General features: G+C 52.3%; 1 protein-coding gene across 5 annotated transcripts in view; it reads left to right on the forward strand.

Moving 5' to 3' along the window:
• LOC144719813 (signal-induced proliferation-associated 1-like protein 2) overlaps positions 1-26,139 on the forward strand; it is a 103,461-nt gene that overhangs the window by 25,253 nt on the left and 52,069 nt on the right. For 4 of the 5 annotated variants that reach the window (XM_078596023.1, XM_078596019.1, XM_078596022.1 and 1 more), the window contains exons 2-4: positions 5,849-7,759; positions 18,802-18,944; positions 23,765-23,953. In XM_078596023.1, coding sequence (XP_078452149.1) covers positions 6,232-7,759; positions 18,802-18,944; positions 23,765-23,953 — 1,860 coding nt within the window. In that variant the 5' untranslated portion in view covers positions 5,849-6,231. Of the gene's footprint in view, positions 1-5,729; positions 7,760-18,801; positions 18,945-23,764; positions 23,954-26,139 lie in introns of those variants that run through there. The other variant, XM_078596021.1, reaches the window with a different exon arrangement.

Below are 26,139 nucleotides of genomic sequence, written 5' to 3' on the forward strand. Positions count from 1 at the left end.
GTCATCGTGCCGCGGTTGTGCCTCAGATGCCTCGGGTGAAAAGATTTTGGGCCGTGCTTTAAGTGACTCCACAAACATTTGATACGATGATTACGTGCGGCGACGATTATCTCAGGTTTGTGGCACTCTGCCCTTAATTTGCTCGTGCAATTTGCGGGTGTCCGTGTGCCCGCTGTGGGGGCGTGAGTCCTGAGCGAGTGATCGCTCTTCAAGCCAGTGTCGCCCGATACACAGGGCAAACAGCTTGAGTCTAATGCCCCAAAAAAACTGAAAGTGTCTACAAAACTGCACGTCCGGAAAAATGTAAAAATTTAAATAAAAAAAAGTGGGAATGCATCCAGTTGCAGCAGGAGAGGCAGAGGTAATGCTTGTTGAAGTTCACGAAGCATGTTCACAGTGGATTGCCCGCTTCCTACTTTAAGAAGATGTATAATTGACCGCCATGGCTTTTCGGCATCAAGGCACACGCGGCTTTGAGCTAAAGCACAAAATTTGATCGCTTACAGAAAACACTCGTCACGGACTTTTTCAACAGCTCGGGGTGGGGGGGGGGGAGTGCTTCCCCTCCCCTCGATGACGGGACGTGGGGTCCGGCCTTCCCTCCCACACAACAGATTGTATGGGGCTCCCGGCATGAGCCACGCATGACCTGCAGGCAGTTGAGCACCGTCGACAGTTTACCGACGCCAAACCTCAGAGTGTTTCTGATTGTGCCGCTGCTTAGACTTAAACTTCACCAGGCGTACCCCCCGCCCCCCCCCCCCGTACGTTTTAGTTTTGTTTCGGTGCGTTCGCGCATGCGTGCGTGTGTGTGTGTCTTGCAATACCACCATATGCGTGTTTAGACAAGGGGGACTAATTGCTGCACTGTACCGAGGAGTTGATGAGCGTTAGGTCACGTTTCGCATTGTGTTGGTTTGCGAAATAGGGCGGTGGTGTCGTGGTGGGGGCCTCTCTACGGCAGAACTCGAGTTGGGGGGTTGGGGATTGGGGGGTGGAATGACCTTGGCTAGGATGAACACTTCTCTAGTGCCTTGCCAATAACCATCGCCTTGACATATTGACTCCGGGTTGTTGGTAATTACAGGACATTCAATTTCAGAGCCAACACTGTGTCGAGTATCGACTGACTTTGACACCCAGATGTTGTGGTGAGACTGGCACATGCGAGCGGCTTTCTTGTCCGTCACGCGCTCACAGTCGGTGGGTCGCAGTCGTTAACCGCCGCACCTGCAATAGGGCTGTTTACACGTCGCACGAGAGGGGAAGTTGGGATGGAAACGGCAGCTTTCCGAGTGACAATCGCACCGTGCCTGATTGTATTTCGAATGCATGCTTGTGTTGGAGGTTGGCAAACCGCACGATGAAAATTATGGAAGAACAAAGTTATTCATTCATATCCAGTGGCGACAAAGGCTTTTTTGACTACACCGCTTTCGGTATTGGCGATAGTGGATTGCATCATAAGCCACGTGTGAATGTGCGGTGGTAAAGTGCTAGACTTTTTGTGTGTCCATTTGCAAGTAATTGGCAGTACGACTGCCCATGCCAGCATTACTTTAGAAAATTAAACTGCTGGCATTTCATAGAAGTCGGCACTTCCTTTATGTCGACATGCCGCACCACGCGGGCACAACGTTTTTATTTTATAAATGTTGCTATATCGGTTTTGTTCCCGAGACGGCATTTTGCTTCGCATGCGGCGATTTAAGGTCAAGCGGTCTCTTGGCACAAAACTTCTTTCCATATCAATCACCGCGCACGCCAATTTCAAATTGACTTCATCCTTCAAAGGCGTGTGCGAGCTTTGGACTTGGACATTTTCGCGTTCGCGGAACCTTGAGCGATGAAAGCGTAGGCTCGTAAAGGTGCCCGACGACGGGCGTGCGATCGCATCGAGCGCACTTTAACTATTCGCATTCATTTGTTTCATTTTCCCCCGCTGCACTTAAACGGAAGAGGCTACATTTTAGCGAGGCTGCCTTGAAGATGAAGGGGCGGCGGCGAGGGTTGGGGGGGGGTCAACGACAGCCTTCGATGATGCCTTCCACAAACAAGTGGCGCGGGGTTGGCGGTGCATGCTTTGTACTTGGTGCCCCGCTTGGCCGTCGTCGTTCAGCAGCCGAGCCTCCTCTCGACCGCAGAATTCCAGAGAAGGGTGCCCGGCTTTAGTGGCAAAAGTTGTTTTGACCCGCCGGCAAAACCCGTGGCTGAGACGGTGCCCAGGGTCAAGTATACGCGTGGGATTCGCCAGGACAGTACAGTTAAAGGAAATACATTTCTCCTCTCGTTAGTTACCATCCGTCGTCTTTTTGGGACGATGAGAACGGTGGAGACCTTGATGTCTTGAGCCAGCTTTACGGCTGGCTTTACTTGTATCCCCTGTCGGTCGGAGCCCATCTTTGCTCTACCGCTATTTCTCGTTTCCATGTGCTTGCTTGCATAAAGCCACATTTGGAAATCCTTTCTCCATCCGTTCTAGAAAAGTTTTTTCCAAAACCACCGGACTTGGATATTCTATATTGGGGTTAACGCTCAATTCATAGCCACATCTTAAACGAGCGCAACATCACATGCTACATTGCACAGTTGGAACGCATCAGCTGCCATTTTTACCATTGCCTGATTAAGTGCACTATTCCAAGCTGGGTTAAATACAGGCATAGAAAAGGAGCTGGCTGGAAAGAAGAGGTACATGGGGGCAATGTTTGTGGACATATGTGGCCCCCAGGGCTTTCAGATGCCAGTTACATAACAGATATACGTAAGTGGCATTCCAACTGTGACACGAGCAGCAGCAGCAGCCCTCGAGGGCTGCGGCCAAAACATAACAGCATTGCTCGAGCACAGCATGGCACGGCACCGTGCCGGCTAAGGCCAGGCTGCCAAGATCGATGCAACTGCCGAATGTGGCAGCTGTTGCCAGTGGGCCGCCGTGTAACTGATAAAACAGTGGCCGCAAACATTCAGGCGGGGGGGACACCACGAAGATGGGGGAGGGGTTGGGGGGGGCGGTGTTATCGAGCCCGAAGCTGAGAAGACGGACAAACTGCTGGGAATGTTGAAGGACGGACACTGTGGTGTTTGGCACGCACTGTGTTTCCCCCCCCCTCCTTCCCGATCGACCTCCCGTAGTTTTGTCCTAAGACTAAGAATCCGTTTGGAGATCTCACCGGCGAAGTTGTTAGCAAACGGTTCATGGAAGCAGGTGTCACAGAAATAGTTCTTAGATCACTAAAAGTGACTGCTTTCTTTATTACTAGGGGACAGCAGTTTCTCTCCAGTTCTGCCGCAGAGTAAAATGTTCATCACATAACACTCGAGTTCATATTTTAATTGTCATAGCTGGAATTTATTCACGTTAAAGTCTCAAAACATGATTTTAAATGACGACTTTTTTTAGAATAGGTAACCGGGCGAAGACCATCGCCCCCCTTCGCTTGTTAACCGAGTTTGATCATGGTCAGCTGAAGTCCGGATTTGAACCCACCCAGGATCCTCCAAGGTGCCAGCTGCCACACGCTGCTTTAATAAAATACGACGTGAACATGTTTGCAGTTGGAAGGCAGCTTTGCAGTCCTTCACATTGCATGCAGAACAAGGGAACGTTGTCGCGTGCGTGTGTGGCGTTTCTGTGCGTAGGAGAATGTTCCTTTTTGGCCTGACATTTTTCGCTTAGTGTGAGTATGCGCGATTGTAGCCATCGCCAACAGAGCGGCAAATCGACAAGGTAAAGCGTTTCGACCGTTTTGGAAACATTTCAGATGCTATTCGGGTCCGTATGTGTCGCGAAAAAGTACACGCACGATTACATTGAACGGCACGAGTTTACCGACTTTTAAAGTCGCCCGTAACAGCTCGCACATTCAAGCGGATCTTCGCTTGCTTGCGGGTGTAAATGGTTGGTTTTTGGTGGCCGATTTCCTGCAGCAAGGAGGCAATAACAGCGGCCACTTCAACAGGGCGTCACCCACGCTGCGTTCACAAATCAACAGCCAGCAGCCCATGCCCACCCCAGTGGTGGGCGCGTTCGTGAGCTTGGGGTAAGCGAGAGCCTTCGTTGCGGTTGAAGGCTGGTTGAGTGGTGAGAGCAGTTGTTGGGGAAGTCTTTTGGAGGTCGTAAAAGTTGTTCCGTTTGGCTTGGGGGGGTGGGGGGGGGTGCTTTGTAGGACTTTTGTTGGGCCGCACTGCTGGGTGTTGGCGAAAGCTGTGACAAGAGGCTGGGGACCCCCCCCCCTCCTTGTCCGCGGCGGTTGGGGGGTGGCTCTTTGAGAAAATGTGAGTGGCCGTCACGTGGCAATCCTGGCGACTGACCACGTCTCGACGCGGGGAGGGGGAATTGTGTCCGTGTGTCATTGAAGTGCATTGACGGCCGAGAGCGATGGTCACCAGGCTAACGCGTGGGCACTTTGCTGCGAATTTTAATTTGTATTGAGAAATATTGAATTTAGCCTAATTTGTTATTTTTTCTTAACATCAGCTGCATGCATTTAACATAATTGCTACATACAGGATATTTTTTTTATATATATAAAGGATTCTAATGTGTTGGTAACTATAAAGTAAAAAGAGCAGAAATGTATTCTGCTAAACATTACTATATTCTTTTTTAACTCGTGCGGTGAATTAGAAATCGTACAACTTTGATACATCCTCAGTGCCTAATTCTTACTAATGTGTTAATAGTCGGCTAAACATCCAAATCTAGGACCACAAATCATGGGTAATTGTTGGAATCCGTTATCTGTGGTTGTCCGCGCCTCCGTGCGAAAACTGTGCGCGTTACAAATACTACGGCGTTTTGAGATGCAATTTCCATGAACAGACCGCGCAAGCTATGTACAAATGCAACATGACTATTGTTATTAATGTGGCCCACATGCATGGGTGCGGAAGTGCACACGGCGGCCAAATCCAACAAAACATTGTTCGCTTGGTGGACAAAAACCCCCGAGTCGCAAGCCAAAAGCCACGCAGGGCCGCCACTGGCCACGGTGACGCGACCCCCGCCGCGTCGTCCGGTTTTTATGTTTCCCAGCGCGACATTGCCCTGCTTCACTTTGCGTCGCCATTCAAAGGTCCTTAGGATCTTTTCCAAGGGCCCAGGTAGCGCTGAACCCTGCTCCGCACGGCCGACTCTGCAAATTGGCTGCCACTGTGGCACGCGTGGCGATCAGGCGCCCGTGACTTAAAAATATCAGAATCCATTGGCAGGGCACAGCTGTTCCAGGAAATTGGTAGATGGCTTGGTGTGCCGTCTGGGGAATAGCAGCACTCGCTTTGGAAAAAAAAAACATTCCAAAATGACACGTCTGATCTTTACGCCTTGATTGGATCTTTGAGGGGCTCAGAATAAGGCTTTGTGAGCCACACACTGCATTCGAAACGGCCGTTCATTGGCAGGCAGGCGCATTCCGGAGACGAACGATCACGCTACCCCGTGTCTGTGCACAACGTGTAACATATTAGAGAATGTAATCCACGCGATGTGGCTTTTAATGTGCACTGCACACTCGTAGGGGCCACGGTGCCGTGATGTGCTTTGTCACAAAATGTGCCGATTAATGTTTCGTTTCCTGGCCGTCGTTTTGTGCGGGGTCGTTATTCTGCCTTGGTTTGGGCCAGAAGTGTTTATTGCTTTTAGATATTTAATTATAAATGGAAGATCACGTTATGTTTTACTAGATAACCTTAATTTAAAAAAACTAAATATATGTACATTGACAAACTGCACGTGATTGCATAAAAAAAAATTGATTTCACGCATGTCAGCCGTGCGCTTGATTGAATTGTCTTTTTAGAAAATCAGTTCGTAACCGAATTTGTAACCGAAATGTTTGTGTCGCAGACGGACCGAGGGAGGCTGCGTGGGCGAGGGACTGCAGCGTCGCCGCCAATTCTGGTCGTGAGCGTCTCGCGTGACGACGAGGAGGAGGCGGCGTCGTCGTGCCGCCCTGAACGCCGGCATGAGTCTGCCCAGTTTGCCGAGATGGACGATGTTTGTTTATTGCTTAAAGACCAAGCTTTGAAAGGAAAACATTATGGAAACAATTTAGACCGGCCGCAATATTTTGGTAACATTTAACGCCATCTGGAAAGCTTCGGCAATGATTAATACGGCTTGCTTTGCCTGCTGATATTTAATTTGGCACATTTCGATGACATTAGGAATCAGATAGGTGGCTATGGATAGCATCCTGCAGGCGGGCAGAGCAAGGCATTGTAGGGGCAATGGCCAGCGTTAAACACTTGGCACTGGCAGAGAAGGTCGGGGTGGTGGAGCCCGGCGTCATGGCCGGGCCCAGCGGGGAGGCCCAGGGCGGCGTCCGCGCCGACGAGTTCTACTCGCGGCGGCTGAGGATGCAAAACGGCAGCGGCAGCGCACCGGGCTCGTCGTCGAAGGCCGACGGCCACCCCGCGCACGCCAACGGGACGCCCTCGGTGCCCCGCATGGGCGTGCGCGCCCGGGTGTCCGAGTGGCCCCCCAAGAAGGATTTCGACGAGGAGCCGGGTATGGCACCGTGGGACGCACGCCCCGCGACGGCGCCGTACGACAACGTCCCGCCCAGGGCCTTCCCCGCGTCACCGCCCAGGACCTCGCCGACGTCGTCGTCGAGGAGCGCGCAGGGGACGCCTGTGCGGCGTTCGCGGGACGACGGCGGGAGCCCCGACGCCGCCGACTGCTACCACTCGGCGGCCTCTCCGCAGAAAGCGGCGCACCCGCCACAACGGCAGAGGAGCAACAGCGACGTGACGCTGGCCGACCTGGACCTCAACGTGATATCCGTGAGTGCCAATTCCGGGATGGGCTCCCTGCACCGGGAGTACGGCAGCACCTCGTCGATCGACAAGCAGGGCGGCAGCTACGGCGTCGCAGCGGAAGGCTACTCGAGCCTCCTCAGGGGGTACCGTGCGGACGATTGCCAGGACTCGTCGGTGGCTTTCCCCGGGCCGAGTTTAGCCGACTGGCCCATGCTGGTGCAGGACCTTGACAAGAGCCCTGCGCTGCTGCTCAAAGAGAGGGAGAAGTCCCTGAAGCGGCGCTCGCGCTCCGACACAGGCGACAGCTCCATCTTCCGCAAACTGCGAAACCGGGTGGACGGCGAGTCGGCTTCCGAGAAGTCGTCGGACCAAGAGGACGGCCGCTCCGAGGACGGTTCGAAGCCGCCCTGGGTTTGCCAGAAGTGCTTCGCCCACTACGACGTGCAGAGCATCCTGTTCGACCTCAACGAGGCGGCCGCAAACCGGCACCAGCTGGGCCGGCGCGTCAACACCACTACGGGGGCGTCGGCCGCCTCGCAACCCCCGCGAGCCCTCGGGGCCCTCGCCGCTTGTCCCGGCGGCGGCGGCGGCGGCAGCAGCGGCAGCATCGCGGGGACGGGCGGCTCCCCGTCGGGCAGCACGGAAGACTTGAACGGCCGCGAGTGCCCCGACCCGGACACGGGCGATGGCAAGAGCTGCGAGCTGCTGCACAGCTGCCCGTACTTCCGCAACGAGGTCGGCGGCGAGGGCGAGCGGCGCATCGGGCTGACGCGCTCGGGCGGCGGCGGGCCGGTGCCGGGCGGCGGCGGGTCGGCGGCGGACGGGGCGTCGTCGTCCTTCGAGTGGTCGCTGAGCTCCCACTGCACCAATGCGGGCGTGTCGGTGCTCGAGGTGCCGCGGGAGAGCCAGGCCGTGCACTGCGAGAAGGTGAAGCGCTACATCATCGAGCACATCGACCTGGGCGCCTACTGCTACCGCAAGCACTTCCACGGCAAGGGTGAGTCGAGGGCGACGGGTGCCGCCTCCGTCGTGACGCTGCTGTTGGGTGCCGCGGTGGCGAGATGTTAACTACGTCTCCTGGTATGCGGGAGGTTGGTGGGTTCGATCCTGACCCCTGACGCCTGTGTACTTGGAGTTTGCATGTTCTCCCCGTGGTCACGTGGATTTTTCTCCGGGTCCTCCGGTTTTTCCCTTAACATTTAGAAACGTGCGCTTTGGGTTTTTGGCTGCTCTACATTTGCACGTGATGAGAAACTTAATTGGGCTATCGTTTGTGGCCAGGTCGCATCTGATAAAGAGCTATATAGCTCAATGGGCCTTACCTGGTAAAATAAAATAAAATGTTTAGTTTTAGTTTGGCGCAACGCGTTGATTTTCACGACCGAGTTTATGATTTGTACGATGATTTTTTGGGTCCTTAATACCGACCGCCACGCGAGACGTCCAGGCGTTAAATGCACCAGCCATTACTGTTTCACATCTCCAGTAAGTCGAAGAACAATTATCACGACGTTTTGTTTGAAACTGCGTCAGTGAGGGTTGCTCATTTTTAATATGGAAGAGAGAGGACTTTGGATACATTTTCTCTCCCATGCAATTCCATCAAAGTTTTTACAGGGCACCAATGCGGATTTTTCAATGTGCTTTAAAGGCGACCGAAGGAAGGACAATAACTAGATTCGGAATACAATGAATCTTAACAAGATTTTAAATGTATTAACTATGCCTTTATCCCTTATGCACTATTGATACACGACACGAGGAAGCAAACCAACTGCGCCGGATAATAATTTCTTGACAACCGTGCACAACCAACTCTGAAAAACTGTGGGCAGCAGCAACAGCACACATTTACATCACCCCGTAGTTCGGCTTAACACGGCGACCCCACATGCCTCCAATCACAGAACACCGCGATGACCGTTCGCACCAGCCCTTACGCACGCCCCACTCTTGGGTGACGAGGTAACGCAGCAGAAGCCCCCGGGGTACTTAACGGCAGTCTCGGGACTTGGTCTGCGCTCACGACAGCGCTCCGAGCGACTCAACGCAGCCGCAGTCTCGGCCAACGAGCCGTGCGGACGACAGCAGCCGCCCCTCCCCCCGACCCCCGGCGAACAGCGACCACCCCGACCCCCGTACACGGGTAGCGCTCGCTTAAATACACAAACCTGGTACCGCCCTCACGGCCTCTATCGATCAACTTGGCTCGTGCAGCGCCCCCCCAATCGGAACCCCGTAACGTCGTTAATTTTTGTTGACTTCAATTTCCACCAATCGCGCACAGCCCCATCGACTAACCCCGCCCCTGGTCAAGGCCAGACTCCGTCGTGCCCTTGGCTTCCGGAGATGTGGGGTTTAGGGCATTTTCCCCCCATAACCGCTTACCTCATGTAACCTCGGCCACCCCGCATAACCCCGGGGCGACAGTCTGTGTCTATACCGTTACAGCGTTAAACATCATCAGGACCAGGTCCAGCAAGTCCGAATAAACATCCAGGAAGTGAGACTAACCGTGTCACCTCATCCGGCTTCTTAAAGAGGAGTCATGACATAGTAATAGTTTTTTACCCTTTCAACTGGTACAAAAACTGACACCTTTATACAAGGCATCATGTTTGCAATAACCACAACACAAGCAGTCAAAATGCAAACAAAAAGAAACAACTCTGATGATGATAATGATATGCACTGTCCTTGAAGTTGATTGGTCCACACCCGAGACAGCTTTTCTTAGAGCCTAGTCTCCATTGGTGTTGGACCAGATGACGCCAAAAGGCGTACAACTCAAAGACAGCGCACTACCAGAGTATTGAGAGCTCGGGGTAAGCATTTACACTATGAGACCTCCTTTACCAGTGGCAAATATAGTAATAGGTTTTTACCCTTTCAACTGGTACAAAAACTGAGTTGTTTCTTTTTGTTTGCATTTTGACTGCTTGTGTTGTGGTTATTGCAAACATGATGCCTTGTATAAAGGTGTCAGTTTTTGTACCGGTTGAAAGGGTAAAAACCTATTACCATATTTTGCCACTGGTAAAGGAGGTCTCATAGTGTAAGGAGTCATGACCTCGCACGAACAACCAGATAAATCATGGTAACCTTATCGTTGGGCTTGTAAGTTCAGTATTTGCCGCACGATTCAGGATCGCGGTTCAATTCAAAAACGACTTTGTCCTGTGTTCGTGTCTTCTGCGTCCGTCTCATTGTAGTCTCGTTCATTTGATAAGTAATATTTGCCTGTAACAACAATAACAATGTACAGCCCTGTGTCAATCCACTATTGGATGAAAGGTTCCCGACGCCATGTCAGTCGTGGGCGCCGTTTGACCATACTTCACCACGCCGTTGAGTGCGAAGCGCCGAAAGGGGGGCAGGACCGCTCGCTTCGGATGTCACGCGCCATTGTTGTTAGTCGTGGTGGTCGTGGTTGGGAATCGAACTCTGGCAGCCATCTTCGTTGCACGCGCTGCCCCCTCCTGCTCCTTCCTCCTTCGTTCTTCGCCAGGCCCTCGCAGGCGAGGGCGATCGTCTTCCATCGGCGTCTTACCCGTGTCCGCCGGCGATGGCTGACGAGGCCGATCTCAGATCGGCGGACTCTTTGTCGCGGCTCGGCCGCCGCCTGCTTCCGTGCAGGAAGGGGGGTGGGGTCCCCGTCCCGTCGATTCGGTGTGCGACCACGCGCCGTTTCTTCCGCTCCCGCTTATCATCCGCCTCTTGCCACCCGGGGACTGATCGATCCTGGGCAACAGCTTATAATTAGCACGAATTGTGAAATGTACGTTCTCGTGCTCCCCACGTTTCTGCCGCGCCGATCGTGACCCGCGGAGAATCCGTTTTGAGCAATCGATGAATCCGTACGCGCCGATCAAACAGCCCAATGTTTTGCGTCCCCTCGTTCGCCTGCGCCCGCAAGCGCCGCGTGCACCTTTGAACCCCGTCCCGCACAGCGTCCGGAGTTGCGTTTATGTTTAGACGCAGCACAAAATGTTTCCAAGTGATGTGGTTGTTCTTGTTCTCATTCTCTATTTTACCACCCATATCTTTTCTTATGAGGCGCCGCGGGCGAACAGGACCAGGGGGGGGGGAATGCATTTAAATGTTGGCGGCATATTCCTCTTAAATCTCGTAAATGGCTTTGTAATTGTTGCAATTTCCTCAGGAGCTCAAAAAAAAAGCTCCCGTTGAACCTCTTTGCCAGTAAAATCGAAAGCCTGCTATTTTAGTGTCGCCACTACCGTGCCACTGGCGGGGTGAGATTCAGCTCAAAATAGACGGCACTACTCGGATCCATTCGGTCATTACAGCGCTATTTTCAGTGAGTACTGGATCTCGTCTTGGGGAGGAACCTCCTCGTAGCTTTTATTCTCATATTTCAGACTTGGCCGGATCTATAATTTAAACCCAACGGTCCGCTTGCTCATTCCAAGTCAAACGGATAGATTTTAATTTCTATTCTTTGTGCCTAATTGCACGCTTCTGTGAGGTGAGTCATTGACTCCTCGCCCTTGTTAATAATGAGGTTTTTTTTTCCAACGCAGATTATATAATATATATCTGCCAGTGGCGTACAAAAGCGAAAATAAATAAAAAATCCCTCGACTCTCATTCTTATCACTGCCTTTATAGCAGACAAATAATATAATCTAAAAGGACAGAAGGCTCACGTTTCGGGGCAATGCATCGAACTTCTATGCACAAGTCAATGCCGAAACGTTAGCTTGCTCTAATCTCCATCTTGCCGCCTTTGCAAGATATACTTGAGTAGGTAGGCCAGCGATTTTGCCAATGTCCCAGCTTTGAATAAATATGTATGCAGCCTGCTTATATCTGCGTTACGAGGCGGCGTTAATGACGTGGGTGCTTAGTGCTTTTTTTTCTTTTCTGGATTCGCTCCCTCCGGTTTTTATTTTACTCGCTCGACTTAAACGTTTTTGTTCTTTACAAAGTGAAGGCCCCCGTGGTGCTGCACCCCGCACTCGCCTCGCAAAGCTGCACAGAGGCTGCGGGGGAGCTCGGAGCTTCAGCTGTTGTGTGTCAGCTGCCGGGTGGCACTCGGCTCGGTTTGTCACAGCAGGTGCGATAATCCCAGGCATTGAAAGCCTCCGTGGGGGTTGGGGTTGCAGAGAGGGGCCTTTTGGGGAGGGGGTGGAGAGGGTCGGGTGTGGGGTGGGTAGAGAGGGTCTGGTTTAGGGCAACGACGTTGGGCAGTGGTGGGGTGGCCAGTTTGTGGGATAATAGAGGGCCTCTCTGGGCACGACTGTGTGGGTCAGAGTCAGACGCGATTCAATTTAAATTAATATTCCACTCCAAAGCGCTCTGCTCTTCACTCAACTTGAGGGGTTTTTTTTGTACGTCTCATTGTGGTGTCGCTGTTCTCAACAAGGCGCTTGAATTGTGGCCAACAAATGTGAAATAACTGCAGTGCTTTGTGTTGAAGCCCCCTTTGGTCGTGAAAATGAGTCCATGTCTTTTTTTTACCCATTCATTAGAAAGGATTCTCTTTTAGAAATAACCTCGTTCCTGCCCATCTCTTAAAATTGTTCTTAATTATGGCCACACAAATCCAAAGCCTGGTGTTTTCACACGGCGCGGAAATTGGAACTGTTTCACGTACGTATCTGCTACGTAGGGTTCATCTTCATTGTTCCGAGCGGTGTGGCCGGCCCCACCGAACTGAGCGGTGCGGCCGCATCCGTTTCTGTCACGTTTGGCTCCCGGGTGCAGCAGGTGGGGGCAAGAGGTGCTGCGAACAATATTTTCGACGATGCTTTTCCCGTGGCTTCACCCAAGGGTCCTTGTGCATCTTTTATTCATCGCTGGGTTGTTTAAACAAAGACGTGCGAGACAATCAGCAAATCGCCCAGCTGCTGTTTGCAGCTTCTGTGAATTGCAAAAAGAGAAGTTACAATTATTTACTAAATAAGAGGGTGGCGCTTCGTTTTTTGGGAAACTGTGGAAGTCCTCATTGCCAAAATGAGCCATGAGCGTGGCGCATCCAGAAGTGTAATTTGAAGTGATCCAAGTAGGGTACTTGATGAAATAAATCGAAGTTGAATAGCGAAGCTGAATAAGCAACGTAAAAATAAAAAATGGCAATGTGTTTCACATGCCACACATTGAACCGTTTGGGCCAGGAGGGAAGTGTTCGCCGGCGGTGAGGCTGCGCTGCAGCAAGCCGCCTCTAAATCGCGTAGCGATGTCACGCCTCTGTGCAGATGCGCGCCGCCATGAAACAGGCTTAGGTGCCGTCCCCACGCCTCCAATCGTGCGCCGAACAAAAGCCGCCTCATGTCCCGCGTCCAGCGTGCACGAAGCGTGACATCGTAGCTGGGTCGGAACGGGGCTCCAAAAAAATATATACGGGCATTTGAGAGTGGGGTTGAAAGAGAAGCTTTCAGCTGCTGGGCGCCCGGGCCCTTCGCTTGAACGTCCGATACAATGCGTCGTCAACAAGGGCGGTCGTTGAGCGTGAGGAGGAACTAAAACCAGACAACGCGGCGTCTAAACCGCCCGCTGTCTTCGGTGTCACCGCAGTGACCCAGTGGTGACTTCACCGCGGAGGGGAAAAAAGCGGCGCACGCACAGCGCACACAGAGGCGGTGTCTGTGTCCGTTGCCTTGCGTCACACGCGGACGGCCATGCACGTGCGCGCCCACATAATAAGGCCATTACAGGAGCCGTGCCATTCAATACGGAGAGACCCTTTAATACCGGCGCTGGGTTGCAAGTTGGGCTCATAAATTGTGCATGCTCAAGTTTTAATAATTGAAGAGTTCTCGTTATTATGGAGTTCTACCGAAGCCTGCTCCCTTTTAAAGATATTGCCGTCTAATTGCTGAATCTCTAGCCGCGGGTACCGAGCTTAGCGCGAGCAGTTTCGTGCCTTTCCGCTGCATTGTTGGCAGTGCATTGCGTGTCTCGGGAGACAACGACGGCTACAATCGAGGCCGAACATCCCCGCACAATTTGCTAATGAAGGCTTCGTTTTCGGCGGGGGAAAACTTCCGTTGGTTTTCCCCCTTTTTTAGGTTTAATCAGTCGGCCTCCTTGAGTTTTTATTCTTGGAAATGTTTTTTTTGGTGTCCTCTTTCTGTATTGTATTATTCATTTTGAAGTGGCTGACGGGGTTTGTGTGTGTGTGTGTGTGTTATTGTTGTTGTTGTTTTCGGGAAGCAGGTTCATTAAAGTCTGTTTGTGCTGCGCAGCCTTTGGGATGCTCCCGCGCGCTTCTGCGCTGTCGTTTAAACTGAAAACTGCGGCGCATTTGTCGTAACAGATAAATATTAAAAAGGGCTCCAAACCCCGCTGGAACATTGTGTTGAATAATTGATGCCCTCCTGTTGTTTGTCGGCTCTGGGTCATGAAGGGGTGGGTGGTGGCGTTAGGGGAGTGGTGGTGTAGCGGTTAGCGCGCTGTGCTGCAAACCTGGCTACCTGAGTTCGATTCCCGCTCACGGCCAACAGTAATGATTACATGAACCGTTCCTGGACCTCCCCTAGGTCGACCTAAATGAATACTTTGTGCGGTGCGTAAAAACATCGCCACTAGGGAGACAAAGGTGGCTAGGCATGGTGCTGGCCACCCACCCCCTCGTGTGCCGTTCTGGGCTTCATCGGTGCTTGCTAACAGCACTTGGCCCAACAGTCTGTTAAGGCTATACACGGGGGGTCTTTGGTAGTGGTAGTAGTGCTATTGCTTGTGGTGGTAGTAGTGGTGGTATTGGGGATGGTAGTGACGTTGGTATTGGTGGTGGTGGGTGGTAGGGGCGGTGGTCGTAGCGGTCGGTACTGGTGGCGGTGCTGCTGCTGGTGCATGTAGCACGTGTTTCGATGACGTCAGACCTCTGTGCAGTTCTCTCATTCGCGTCCCTCCATCTGGTTCTCCCCTCTCTGTGCGGTGACCCCCCGCCCCCTGCACTGCGCTTCTGCACACACGTGCACTTATATGGACTTTGAGCCGTTGCCCAAAGACGAGCAAGCCCAGCAGTGCCGTCCGAGGCCCATCCCAAATCCTACGGGAAACCGGCCGAAAAACCGAAGTTGTCGGGCAGCTTTCAGGCAAAGGAAATAATAATCTTCTTGGTTCTTTCGGTAAAGTCACGTAGAAGGGAAGTAATAAAATAATAAAAATAAAACATAATATAATGTTTTATTTTTATTATTTTATTACTTCCCTTCTACGAGACTTTACCGAAAGAATCAAGAAGATGAATCCCTGCAGTCACGAAAGCTTTAAATCGAGAAATAATAATCGGTCTGGTAGCTGCTCATTTGCTGCCGATTTGGATATTTTTCTACCGAAAAATCGGTGTCAAATCAATTGCCGCCAGTCCACCAAACATTGCGCGTAACGCTCCTCGTGTCTGGCGTTGGTCGTGGCGAAGGTTTACGGAGTCTGTTTACCACGGTGCGAAACAAGTTGGATTTCATTTTACTTTTTTTGCATGACGGCAACACATGGCTTCAAGGGAGATGGGAGGGGGGGGGCGACCTTCGGCTTTGAGTGGTCAATCCATCTCAAAGACAGCCTAAAAGGATTCGCTGCCGCTCATCTCAATTCCACGGGAGGACACGAGTCGATTTATAGGCGGTTGGGACTCTGCGGGGAGAAGCATTTGATGTCCGGTACAATGAAATGTATTTACGTGGGGCAGAGATCGGCCATCCTTACCATCTACGCTTCATCTAAAGTCAATGCTGCACGTCCCCGGAATTATTTTATTTTTTCGTTTCAAGGCGTTCGGAACCCTGGGGAGAGAAGTAAATGGAGTGATCATTGGAAATTGTTTCTTACGGCAAGGGATGACAATTTTTATTCGCATGCTAATGACCCGGGAAATGTATCCTTACGTAAGCCCTTTATTTTAAGAACCTCTATGCGTAGTTATCTCTTGAATGCAGCGTAAAACGCGATGCTGTGAAAGGGATTTAAACTGGCCTGTCCTAGGAGTGGGCCTTAAGACGTGAAAATGTATTTAAAACAAGAATATTCATATATATGAACTCTTTGTGTGGTGGTCGGTTTTTGTCTTGTTTTCTGGAGCTCCACAGCACACACCGCCTGCAATAAGGTTTCCGCGACAATTTGTGCACACGTGTGCTTTGATCGATTAATTCATCTCCTTTGATTGTGTCGTCTTTGATCGGCTCGTCAAGCCTGGCTCTCTCGCTCTGCCGCGCTCTTCACAAGTCACGTTCTCAGCCGTGGTTTTCATTCAAGCGGTAAACGTTGAGAGGGGCATCACGATGTCGCCAAACAGCAGTCCGTGTAGTGGATACGCTCGCTTTGGCGATATTACTCATTCCGACGGCAGACTCGTGACTGGCTTGGGAGGGAAGCTTGCACCGGTTCACCACCTGGACGCTGCCTTTCCCTCCCCGTGCGTGGCTCTGCCTCGTGGCCTCCCAAGTCGTTCCCCCGCTCTCTCCTCGGAGAGCGAGCGAAACAGCGTGGCGTGCTGCAAGTCCAACTAGTGAACGCTATCAATGCGGCGGTGCTATAGTTGGCGCACGGCTGGGCTGCACAACCGGCGACCTGAGTTCCGTTGGGAGACACTGCTCACGTCAGCGGCGAGCGATGCCTGACCGGGTTCTGGGACCCCCCCCCCACCCCCCCATTCGCCGACAAACGCTGACCAGCGCCATGAAGTATCGTGAAAGGACCCTGGGAACGATTGTTAAAGGGCGCTTTATAAATCAAAGGTATTAAATTATTACTATGACCAACCTTGGCATTAGGAGGCCTTTATCCAGCAGTGTATTGACAGTGGTCCGTTGTTTTGGACAGTGTCGTTTAACTGGCGACTTGCATTCAGGCTGCTGATGGCTCGGCACGACCTCCAGCTGGAAAGTAGGTGCATCGGTAGCCATAGCTACGGCGAGCGCATGCTAGGAGCTGCTGTGTGAGTTTATCTTCCGTTAGCCCGATTCACGCAATTTCATGCAGATTAAGGGAGGCGTACATCTTGGTTGGTTTGGCAGGGAGAGGTGTCCCCTCGGTGATGGATCGCCGCGGTAACGCACCGACACACCGCCACCACCACCGCCCGTCGGTGCTGTGCCGCGAAAGGTCGCACGCCAGGACGCAGGCGTTATCTGGCCAAGGTGGTGTGTATTTAATCTTCAATGAAGGTTGTTATTTCCTGCGGTGACACTCGCAAAGCCCATCGCTCAGTAATGTGGTGCGCACGTGTCTATTATGAAACATCTGCACAATAGCTTGAGAGATTCTTGAGATTCCAGTGAGGGGCAAGGTGCGTTCACGTGCCACGAGACCGGTGAAGCTAATGATCCGGGGCCCACCGATTGTTTCTCGGCCGCCGCCGCGTGTCGGGTTATTGGCGAAGCTACCAAGGTGGTGACCTCTATGTATTAATGTAAAATAATAATGGTATTTTACTGATCGACTGCTGGATGAAGAGCTCTGTAGCTTCTTGACCGTACTTCAGCACGACGGTCGTTGTGTGCATTGCTGAATGGGTGAGGCCCGTGATTGGTTCGGATAGCACTGAGGTTAGTCACAACTGGGATTCAAACTCCATGCGACGCCGTTATCGTCCGTGTATGATGTTTTGAGTGCAGTTCTCGCATGATAATTGATAAGCATCACGAATAATCAAGTGCTCGCAGTCATCATCATCTTATCAGCAGCAGCAGCAGCACCCGCACCATCACCGTCGTTATCATTGCCCACTATTAGACTGTCCACTTCGATCATTCCCCGACAGAAAATATTCACCGGGCGACTCCAGAAGCCGTCCACTGGCTCGCTCGCTCGCCCGCCTTGACATTGCAATGTCAACTCCCCGGGTGTATGAAAATAAAAAAAGCACATCAGATGCCATCACGAGTTTTAGCTCTGTATTAGCCGCTGGGCTATGTCCGCATGAGAAAATGCAAGCGTGCGGTTAGAGCCGGGGGATCAACGCCGTTGCCGTGTGGGTGGCCTGCGCACGCTACCGGAGCTGGTGAGCGTGCGGTGAGGACACGGAAGTTCCTTGTGAAGGAAGCAACGCATTTTGCGTTCCTCTTTTCTTTCTTCATTGCCGCCGTGGCTGCCTTGGTCGGTTCGGACCCACGAAACGAAGCATGGCTCGGGGCTCGCGTCGCAAACGCCGCCTCCTCGATGAGGAAGTGCGAACGTCGGTGTTGGTGCTCAACGTGCACGGGTTGTTTTTCACGCTTGCCCCGGAAAGCTCGCCGATGCATTTTAGGGTTGCACAGCGTGCTGTTCGACGTTCTGCCGACCTTGTAGCTCCGCTTGGGGGTGAACCGCCAAGTCGGGTGCCTGAACAAGCTCCTAGCACGTGGAGCAAAACGTCGGACTTGGTGCCGAGCGAGTCGCGGCGCATTGCGAGAATGCATCGGAGTGCTCTGCTCGTTGCTCAAAGCTCATCACGTGATTTTGTTCAACGTCTGTGATGCCAACGGCGTGAGACCTCGCTTGTCCTGGCCGTGTTTTGGAGCACGGATAAATGTATCCGCTGATGATGATGATGAAATTTGGTTAAAAGTAACGTAACTGGTTTAGAGAACATTATGCCATGATTTTCCCCTTTCCAGTTTTGTTTCACTCTCGTCGAGGGAGCAAATGCACACGCGGCTCATGTAGATAGCGGTGAAATCACCTTCAATCGAATGTCATTTTCTCGTCGGCTACCGACCTGTCACAGCTGAGGTCTCTGTTGTTAAACTGCCAATTATAATGAAGGGGGTGCGTGGCGTGAATTCGGAGCCATTTTTGGAAGTCTGCGAGATGCTGCCTCGAGGCAAATCCATCTCACCGGGATGTGTTTTTTGACTTTTGGATGCCACTCGCCATAATTTGAAAGACCTGAAATAGTAGGCAATGAACACTGGATGCTCGAGGGCTTTTTTTGAGCATACGTGTCTTTTAACACAGGTGGGATTAAACTCTTACATTTGTCATAAAAAAAACGCAAAAACAACACAACCAGCTTCAGGGCTGACGAACCCGCGTCGCTGGTTCCGCTCACGCTGCCGTTGCGCCTGTTCCGCCCTCCGCCGTGTCGCGCAGACCACCAGAACTATTTCGGCGTTGACGAGAACCTGGGCCCCGTGGCGGTGAGCGTCCGGCGCGAGAAGATCGACGAGGGCCGCGAGAAGGAGAGCTCGCACGGCCCGCAGCACCTCTACCGCGTCGTCTTCCGCACCAGCGAGGTGAGGAGGCCGCGGGCAAGAACCTCGTCCCCGTCGTGGCGTGTCTTGGGCCCGTGCCGGCGGCGAGTTGATGATGGCCGGTGAGGGTTTGGGTGTTGCCACAGCGCTGGCGGTGTTGTCACGGCAGGCTCAAGTCGGATATGTTCTGTAAACCTTGCAAAGGCGTAAACGTGTAGCGCCTTCCTGTGACCGCCTTCAAGCAACGAGAGTGGTGCGAGTACCGACTGTTCTTGCTTGAAATTCACTTTCAGTAGGGCAGCATCACATCTCAGAATCATCAGCTTTCTTTAGGCTGTAAGAATCCGATGAGCTACGAAGCTTTCTTTCACAGATGTCCGGGAAGGGGGGCGGGTCAGCAAGTTGCGTGCTAGGTGCCTCTCGCTAGCTTTTGATCACTGGGGGGTTTTTTTTCCCCCCCAGGCGAGCTTGGGTTTTCTTTTGTTAACAATAGTAAGTTCACGCTGTTGATTGCTTTTATTATGAAACATCATTGCCTTCACAAGGCTTTGAATAAAACAGCTGTGTTGCACGGAAATAAAAAAAGGCATAGGTGAACATGGAAACAATTTCTTGGCACGCAAGTTGAAAGTTAACCCAAATAAATGATTTGTTTTCTCTACCGCATTTGCATAGCGGCTTTGTTACGGAAATAACAATTTTCCGTTGTGTTGATGTTAAACAAACGTTACAGTGAAAAGTGGTGGGATGGTTGGTGCACCAGACTTGCAAACCAGAGGGCTCCAGTGCAATGTTGTCTCTCGGCGTGGGCCGGAGAAACAACGATGGCAAGTTTCTTAAATCCCCCCCCACCCTGCCACCGCCTCTCTCCTCCCAGCAGTATTAATGGCTGCAGCCACAGTTAGTCCATTGGCCGCTCGCGTGTGGTGGGTTCAGTGTGGGTGCACCCAACTCTTGCAAGACTTCTGGTTGGCCTGGAAGAGTAGGCCAATAACCCGCGAGAGTTCGCTCCCGCGGAGCGCTCCCTTCCGCCAGCAGTGCTGTAAGCAAGCGATTGGAGTACCGCGCCGTCACCTCTCGCCTCGAATTAAAAGCTAAACGTCCGGTGTTTCACATTAAGTAAACAACTAAAAGCTCATGATTGCAGCTGGCGCAGCTGGGTTTGAGGTCGGACGGACGCCCCTGATCTTGTGGCGGCGGGGGTGGGCGGCGGCGGCGGCGGCGCCGGCGTTGCTCGTGCCGTCCGCACTCCAAATCCCCGCGCCGCCGCCGAGACGCGTGACGGTGGCGTGTGAGTGCGGCCGAGGTGGCGCCACCGCGGAGCTAAAGCTTCAGAGCGGCGCCCCACGGCCTGCCCGGCGAGGGACGCGCTCCTGCGGATTACGGATTATTGTCGTCGCCTCTCGAGTCTGCTTACGCCGCTCCCGTGGAGGGAGCGGGTGGGGGGGGGCCGGGGCGAAGAGCTGGCGGAGAGTCGATGGGCAGTTCCATGAATTGGGACGCTTTAAAGATGTGTGGGTCATCATTGGTGTAATCGTGAAGTTTTTTTTTCGCTTGGGCGTAGCGTGTTGGCCAATTCGAACCGTAATTGGGATGTAATTAATTTGTCCATCTCTTCCGATGAGGGAGAAATGTTCAAAGTGCTGCCACGTTGTTAGACGTAGTCGGAAACAAACTGGCGTTTTCGTCCACGCTGGGGTGGCGATGGCGCGTGGATTTTCGCGTGTGTGTCAATCCGGTGACTTATTCCGTAAATAAGTAATGTGTTTTTTAATTATAGACAATTAACTTCAAAACGACATCTATTATTAGGATGATTTTGAAATTTTGATTGTGAGGTTGCCTCATCTAGGGAGGAACTGCCATGAAGGTGCCAGGGAGGGGCAGGGGCAAACGCTCAAATAAATAGTGATATTACGTGGCTCCTGTGTATACAAAGACAAAGATTCCCCGTATAGCCTTAACAGACTGTTGGGGAAAGTGCTGTTAGTGAGCTCCTGTGAAGGCCGGTACGGTGCACGAGGCGGTGGGTGACCAACACCACGCCCCGCCACCTTTGTCTCCCCAGTAGCAATATTTACACACCACGACCAGGTACTCATTTGAGGCTGAGTGGACCTAGGAGAGTCCCAGGACCTGTTCAGATAATAATCATCATTGGTGTTAGTGGCCGTGACTGGGAATTGTACCTGGGTTGTCGGTCTTCTAGCAAAGCGCGCTAAACACTGCACTACCGCTACACACACACACACGAACACTTACGCCATCCAATAAAGTACTTTGTGTGCTACAGCATGCACACAATTACAAAGTCCGAGTCTGCCTCCTCCAGAATTCCACATTCCAAAGTTTGGTGCCAGTCCACCCATAAGACAACCGCCCGCTGTTGGCTTCCCACAAAGTGGTAGTTTTATTATTGACCCACTGCACATTGTGGATATATCTTCTTGGTTCTTTCGGTAAAGTCACGTAGAAAGGAAATAATAAAATAATAAAAATAAAACATAATAAAATAATTCTCACGACGTTTCGGCTACAACGCAAGCAGCCGTCCTCAGGTGAAGAATGAAACACCAAGCTTGGAGCGTATATTTAAGCTGGGTTGGAGGGGGAAGGAGAGTGCCTTGACAAAAATTGTGGATATCGTGTACAAGTACGTACACAGTAAACAGAGTGTACGTGCGGCATGCGCACAGTTAATGCATTCAGCATGTGTTGACTTTCACCGTTATCATTCGGCCACTGTCAATCCACTGCTGGATAAATGCCGCCTCCCCCGCGCCATCGCCACCCGTCATGGTCCTGCGATTCGACAGCCCCACGCACGAGCCGGCGCGGTCGACTGTAGCCGCGGCAATGCGTCGTGTAACGCTCTGCGCTTGGCAGAGTGTTTTTTTTTTACTGCTTGCCCACCGCCGCTCTCTTAAGGGGCCAGTGCCGAGGCTGCGGTCTCAATCTTCCTGAGCGTGGCTGCCACCGCCTATAGTTGTGTGCGTGTGTGTGTGCGTGTGAGTGTGTGTGCGTATTGATTTGTGTGGATGCGTTGCCTGCACCGTTAGCCATGAATGAGCCGAAGCGGTACGCTGTTGCCTCCCGACTCGCCGGCACTCACGCGCAACAATTCCCACTGCTAGTGGCAGGACGTCGACACCAAACTAATTGGCGCTGCGCTGGTACCACGGTGCCGGAACTAACCCCACGCACCCGCCGACCCTTGTTCGTCTTGTTGGCCACCGTTTCCAATTTATCAGGTTCACTTTGTTGAACTGGGTGAGAACGCAAGAGGATGAGGGTCAGCCATTCCGTGACCTTTAAAGAAGTACAAACAAAGAAGCAAATGTAAATTGAAGAAAAATCTACTGACAAGAAATTTGAGCAAAAAACGTATTTGTGGAATAAGTCAAAACAGTGACTAGCAGGTGACCACTGTATAATGCAGGGCCTAGACATCTGTGAAAAATTGCTTTATAGCTTAAAGGATTTCTTCAGTATAAATACTGATTCTGATTCTTTGCGAAATCTATAACCAGAGTTGAGCCTGGATAGTGCATGGATGAGTGACCGCCATGCACAAAGCAGGGCACATTGCTGGCAGAAGAGGACAGCCCAGTAACATCCATTGTTGTACTGTACTATGATGCCATGTCTATGCTCTCTGCCTTCACCAACCTCCACTGACCGGTGTGAAGTACTTTGGTCAAACAAACGCCCATGTCCCGCACAGCATGGCAAGGGCTGTCTTCCAGCAGTGGTTTGACTCAAGGGTTGTACATGTATACGTGCTGTACGTAATCGGTTCACATCTCCCCTCCAGCTACTAGACGTGCAATAGCTAATCAGTTTTCAAGGAATGCGAGTTTGTTATAAGTCTGTTAGCATCTGCAAAGTTCCCACGCCATCCCCTGGCTCTCCGTTGCAGCCATCTACGCAGCGGAGTCCGATTCGCGTGCTGTAGGCGAACGATCCCATTTCCCGCGAGAATTCTGCACCAATGTATCTGTCCCCAGAAGATGGGCGAAACCGCCAAGGGGGGGGATGCGTTTTGGTCGTTCCGTCAACGTGCGAATCTGGCTCACAATGTGCGTAGAGCTGCGATCATTGCACTGCAGCAGCGCAAGCCGCGCACCGTTGTCTGCAGACCAGGCGCAGGCGCTCAAGCTGTTGTTTTTCCAACTCCCTCCTCAGCCCACCCCCGCCCCTCAATATATAAATGAAATTGTAAAAGTGTTTTTTGGAAAAGTGAAACGACACCGGTGCCAAAGAAAGCACACGTTGGCTCATGTTTTCACCCGACAAAAGCCTTCATTAGGCCTAAGGCTGCTGCCTAAAAAAAGAAAGAAACTTTGAACGCCTCGTGCACTTTTCATAACATCTTGGCAATCGCGTTCTCTCGTGCTGCACTTGCCGATGTGTGCGTGTGTGTGCGCTCGTTAAGTGCTCCTCAATGAATTCTATCGGATCTGGCACCGGGTTACCGCCAGGTGTGGACGGAAGATCTGGGTTGAAATAATCCTGTCACCGACTCTCTCGCGTTTCCGTGACATTGGCAATAGGCGCTCGCGAACAGCACTCGACCCAAACGGCCAGCGATGAGTAAAAATGGCGATCGTTGTAAATGGGTCCTTGCCAACCGTGCTAATTGGAGGTGCAGGATGTCGCTGTCCTACCCTGTCACCGTAGCTTTTGTACCCCGTCTCTCTCCACTGTCACTCGACCCCGACCCCACTTTCTCTGCACCTGCCGTTGTTTTTCGCCTGCCACGACCTCGCCCATCCTCGCCTGCGCCGAGCTGTCCGCGCTGAACCCCTCCACCCGACTGCCCCCTCACTGACCTCCTGTGCCCCCGGCCCCCCCCCCCGCAGCTGCGCACCCTGCGCGGAGCGGTGCTGGAGGACGCGGTGCCGTCGACGGCGCGCCACGGCACCACACGGGGGCTGCCGCTCAAGGAGGTGATGGAGTTCGTGCTGCCCGAGCTGCAGCTGAGCTGCTTGCGCCTCGCGCCGGCCACTCCCAGGGTCTCCGAGCAGCTCCTCAAGCTCGACGAGCAGGGGGTGAGGAGCGGCGTGAGCGCGTGGGTTGACGCTGCCTTTGTCTCTGGGTGCGTGTGTGTTTTTTATCTGTGTGAGCAGTAGTAGGATGGTTTTTTTTTCCACGACGTTTAGCGGTAATTAATTGAAGGTGGAGGGGTTGGCCGCTGTGGTGGCTAGAAATGCACAAGTGCCGTGGGGATGTCACCGCCACTTAGTGGCGAATGGCGGTTGTTGGGCAGTAGTAGTGTAGTGGTTGGAGCACTGCGCTATGAATCTCGTGACCCAAGTTCGATTCACAGTTACAACGCGCATCTGTGGCAAATAGTGTCTGAATTGGTTTTGAATCTCCCCTAGGTTAACCTAGCCTTAAATGAGTACCTGCTACTATGTATAAACATTGGTTCTTTCTGACAAAACATGCCCCCAGCAGTCGACGTAGGCTCTATGGGTGATATTTGTTTTTTGTGTGAATGTGAAATTCGTACAACTGGCTTCATGCTCTGTAGGCGAAGAATTCCATCTCATTGCCAGCGTTGTGGGACACTTGTGGGACGATGGCGCTTAAAACAATAGCAGAAAACATACCGCTCGAACGTTAGCCGTCATTACAATTGTCCTCCAATAGTTAGTCAATCCGCTGCTGAATAAATGCCATCACGGCGACCAACACGACGTGGGGAAGCCTTCATCCAGCAGTGGATTGCCTCGGGGACGGGCCGCCGTGGTGGCGAGTTGTTACCGACCTCGCCTGGTATACAGGCGGTCATGGGTTGGATCCCGACCCTGACACCTGTATATTTGGAGTTTGCATGTTCTCCCCGTGGTCGCGTGGATTTTTCTCCAGCTCCTCGGGTTTTGCCCTCCACACTTAGTAACGTGCGTTTCCAGTATTTGGCTGCTCGTCATTTCCACGTGATGAGCCGCTTCGTTGAGCGATCATTTGTGGTCCAGGTCACTTATGAAAAAGAGCTACGTAGCTCAGTGGGCCTTACCTGGTTAAAATAATTTTAAAAAAAGTTTAGTTTTAGTTCAACTGTTGCAGCAGGCGAAGACGAAAGAGGCGCAGTGCTTAATACGGGCAGACTGCTGCCATTATCGCGGGGTTAATAACTCGCGGCTCCGTATTTTGTCTTAATACATGTACATCACCCCCCCCCCCCCACTTTTAATCGATGCTGGAATTGCGCGGGGGGTCGGCGGCCGCCTGCGTTGCGACGAGCGACGCCGCCCCCCACGCCGTCGTTCCTCTGCTCCGGCGGAGAGAGGCACGCGGCCAAACCCCCCCCCCCCGCGCCGTTACCCGTGGAGGATCTGAGCTCGGCACTTCCACGAAAACGCTCCAACTTAAATTTACCGATTAAAGGGAGTGGGGGGGCGGGGGCGGTGATGGGTGGTGGGGGATGTGGCTGTGAGTGAAGCGAGTATTGCGAGCCAACCGGAATGACTCTCTCTCTCTGCTGCTGCTGTGTGCGCGTGAGGGTTAGTGAAGGTTATTTATGAGCTTTGCATGGCTCTAGTGGGGGTCCCTGTGGCATTCCGGGTGCTACTGTTAAGAGCAGAGGTTAAATTGCAGTGAAATGTGTAAGTAACATCACGAACCGGACCTTTGCACCTCTCGGTTATTGGCATCGCAGCTGGGGTAGAGAGCGAAAACCGTCAGGAAGAGAAAAGCGAATCGCCCTGATTCTGCTGATGAAACGCCGCATTCAGAGTTGCCGATTCCGAATGTTTGCTGTGCCCCTTTTTACGGACGGGGCCGTCAATTCAACAGCGACGGTGCGTGTGCGGTGTAAGGTCTGAACAAGCTGAGTGGAATGACACACGCGCACACGGAACGATTATGGGCCTGGCGAACAGCGTGACTTTCACCTAAATATTTAGCATGTTCAATTACAACGTGTAAATGTTTACGTTGGCTGCGGACTGCTCGGAAGGAGTTCCTTACTGGAAACTGCCAAATTTTTGGCGGTAATTCCACCTTCATGCTTGATTTATACTTGTGGATGCGGCTGAGAGCATTTGGGTTTGTGTGTACAACTCTGAGCATGTGGTGTTCACGTGTGTAACAGTGAGCTCGTTGGTTCAATTGTGTGAATGTGTGCTAGTTCACCTGTGTGACAGTGAACCCGTTGGTTCACCTGTGTGACAGTGAACCCGTTGGTTCACCTGTGTGACAGTGAACCCGTTGGTTCACCTGTGTGACAGTG

Source organism: Lampetra planeri, chromosome 7, assembly GCF_965212315.1.
Source record: "Lampetra planeri chromosome 7, kcLamPlan1.2.h2, whole genome shotgun sequence".
Lineage (NCBI taxonomy): Eukaryota > Metazoa > Chordata > Hyperoartia > Petromyzontiformes > Petromyzontidae > Lampetra > Lampetra planeri.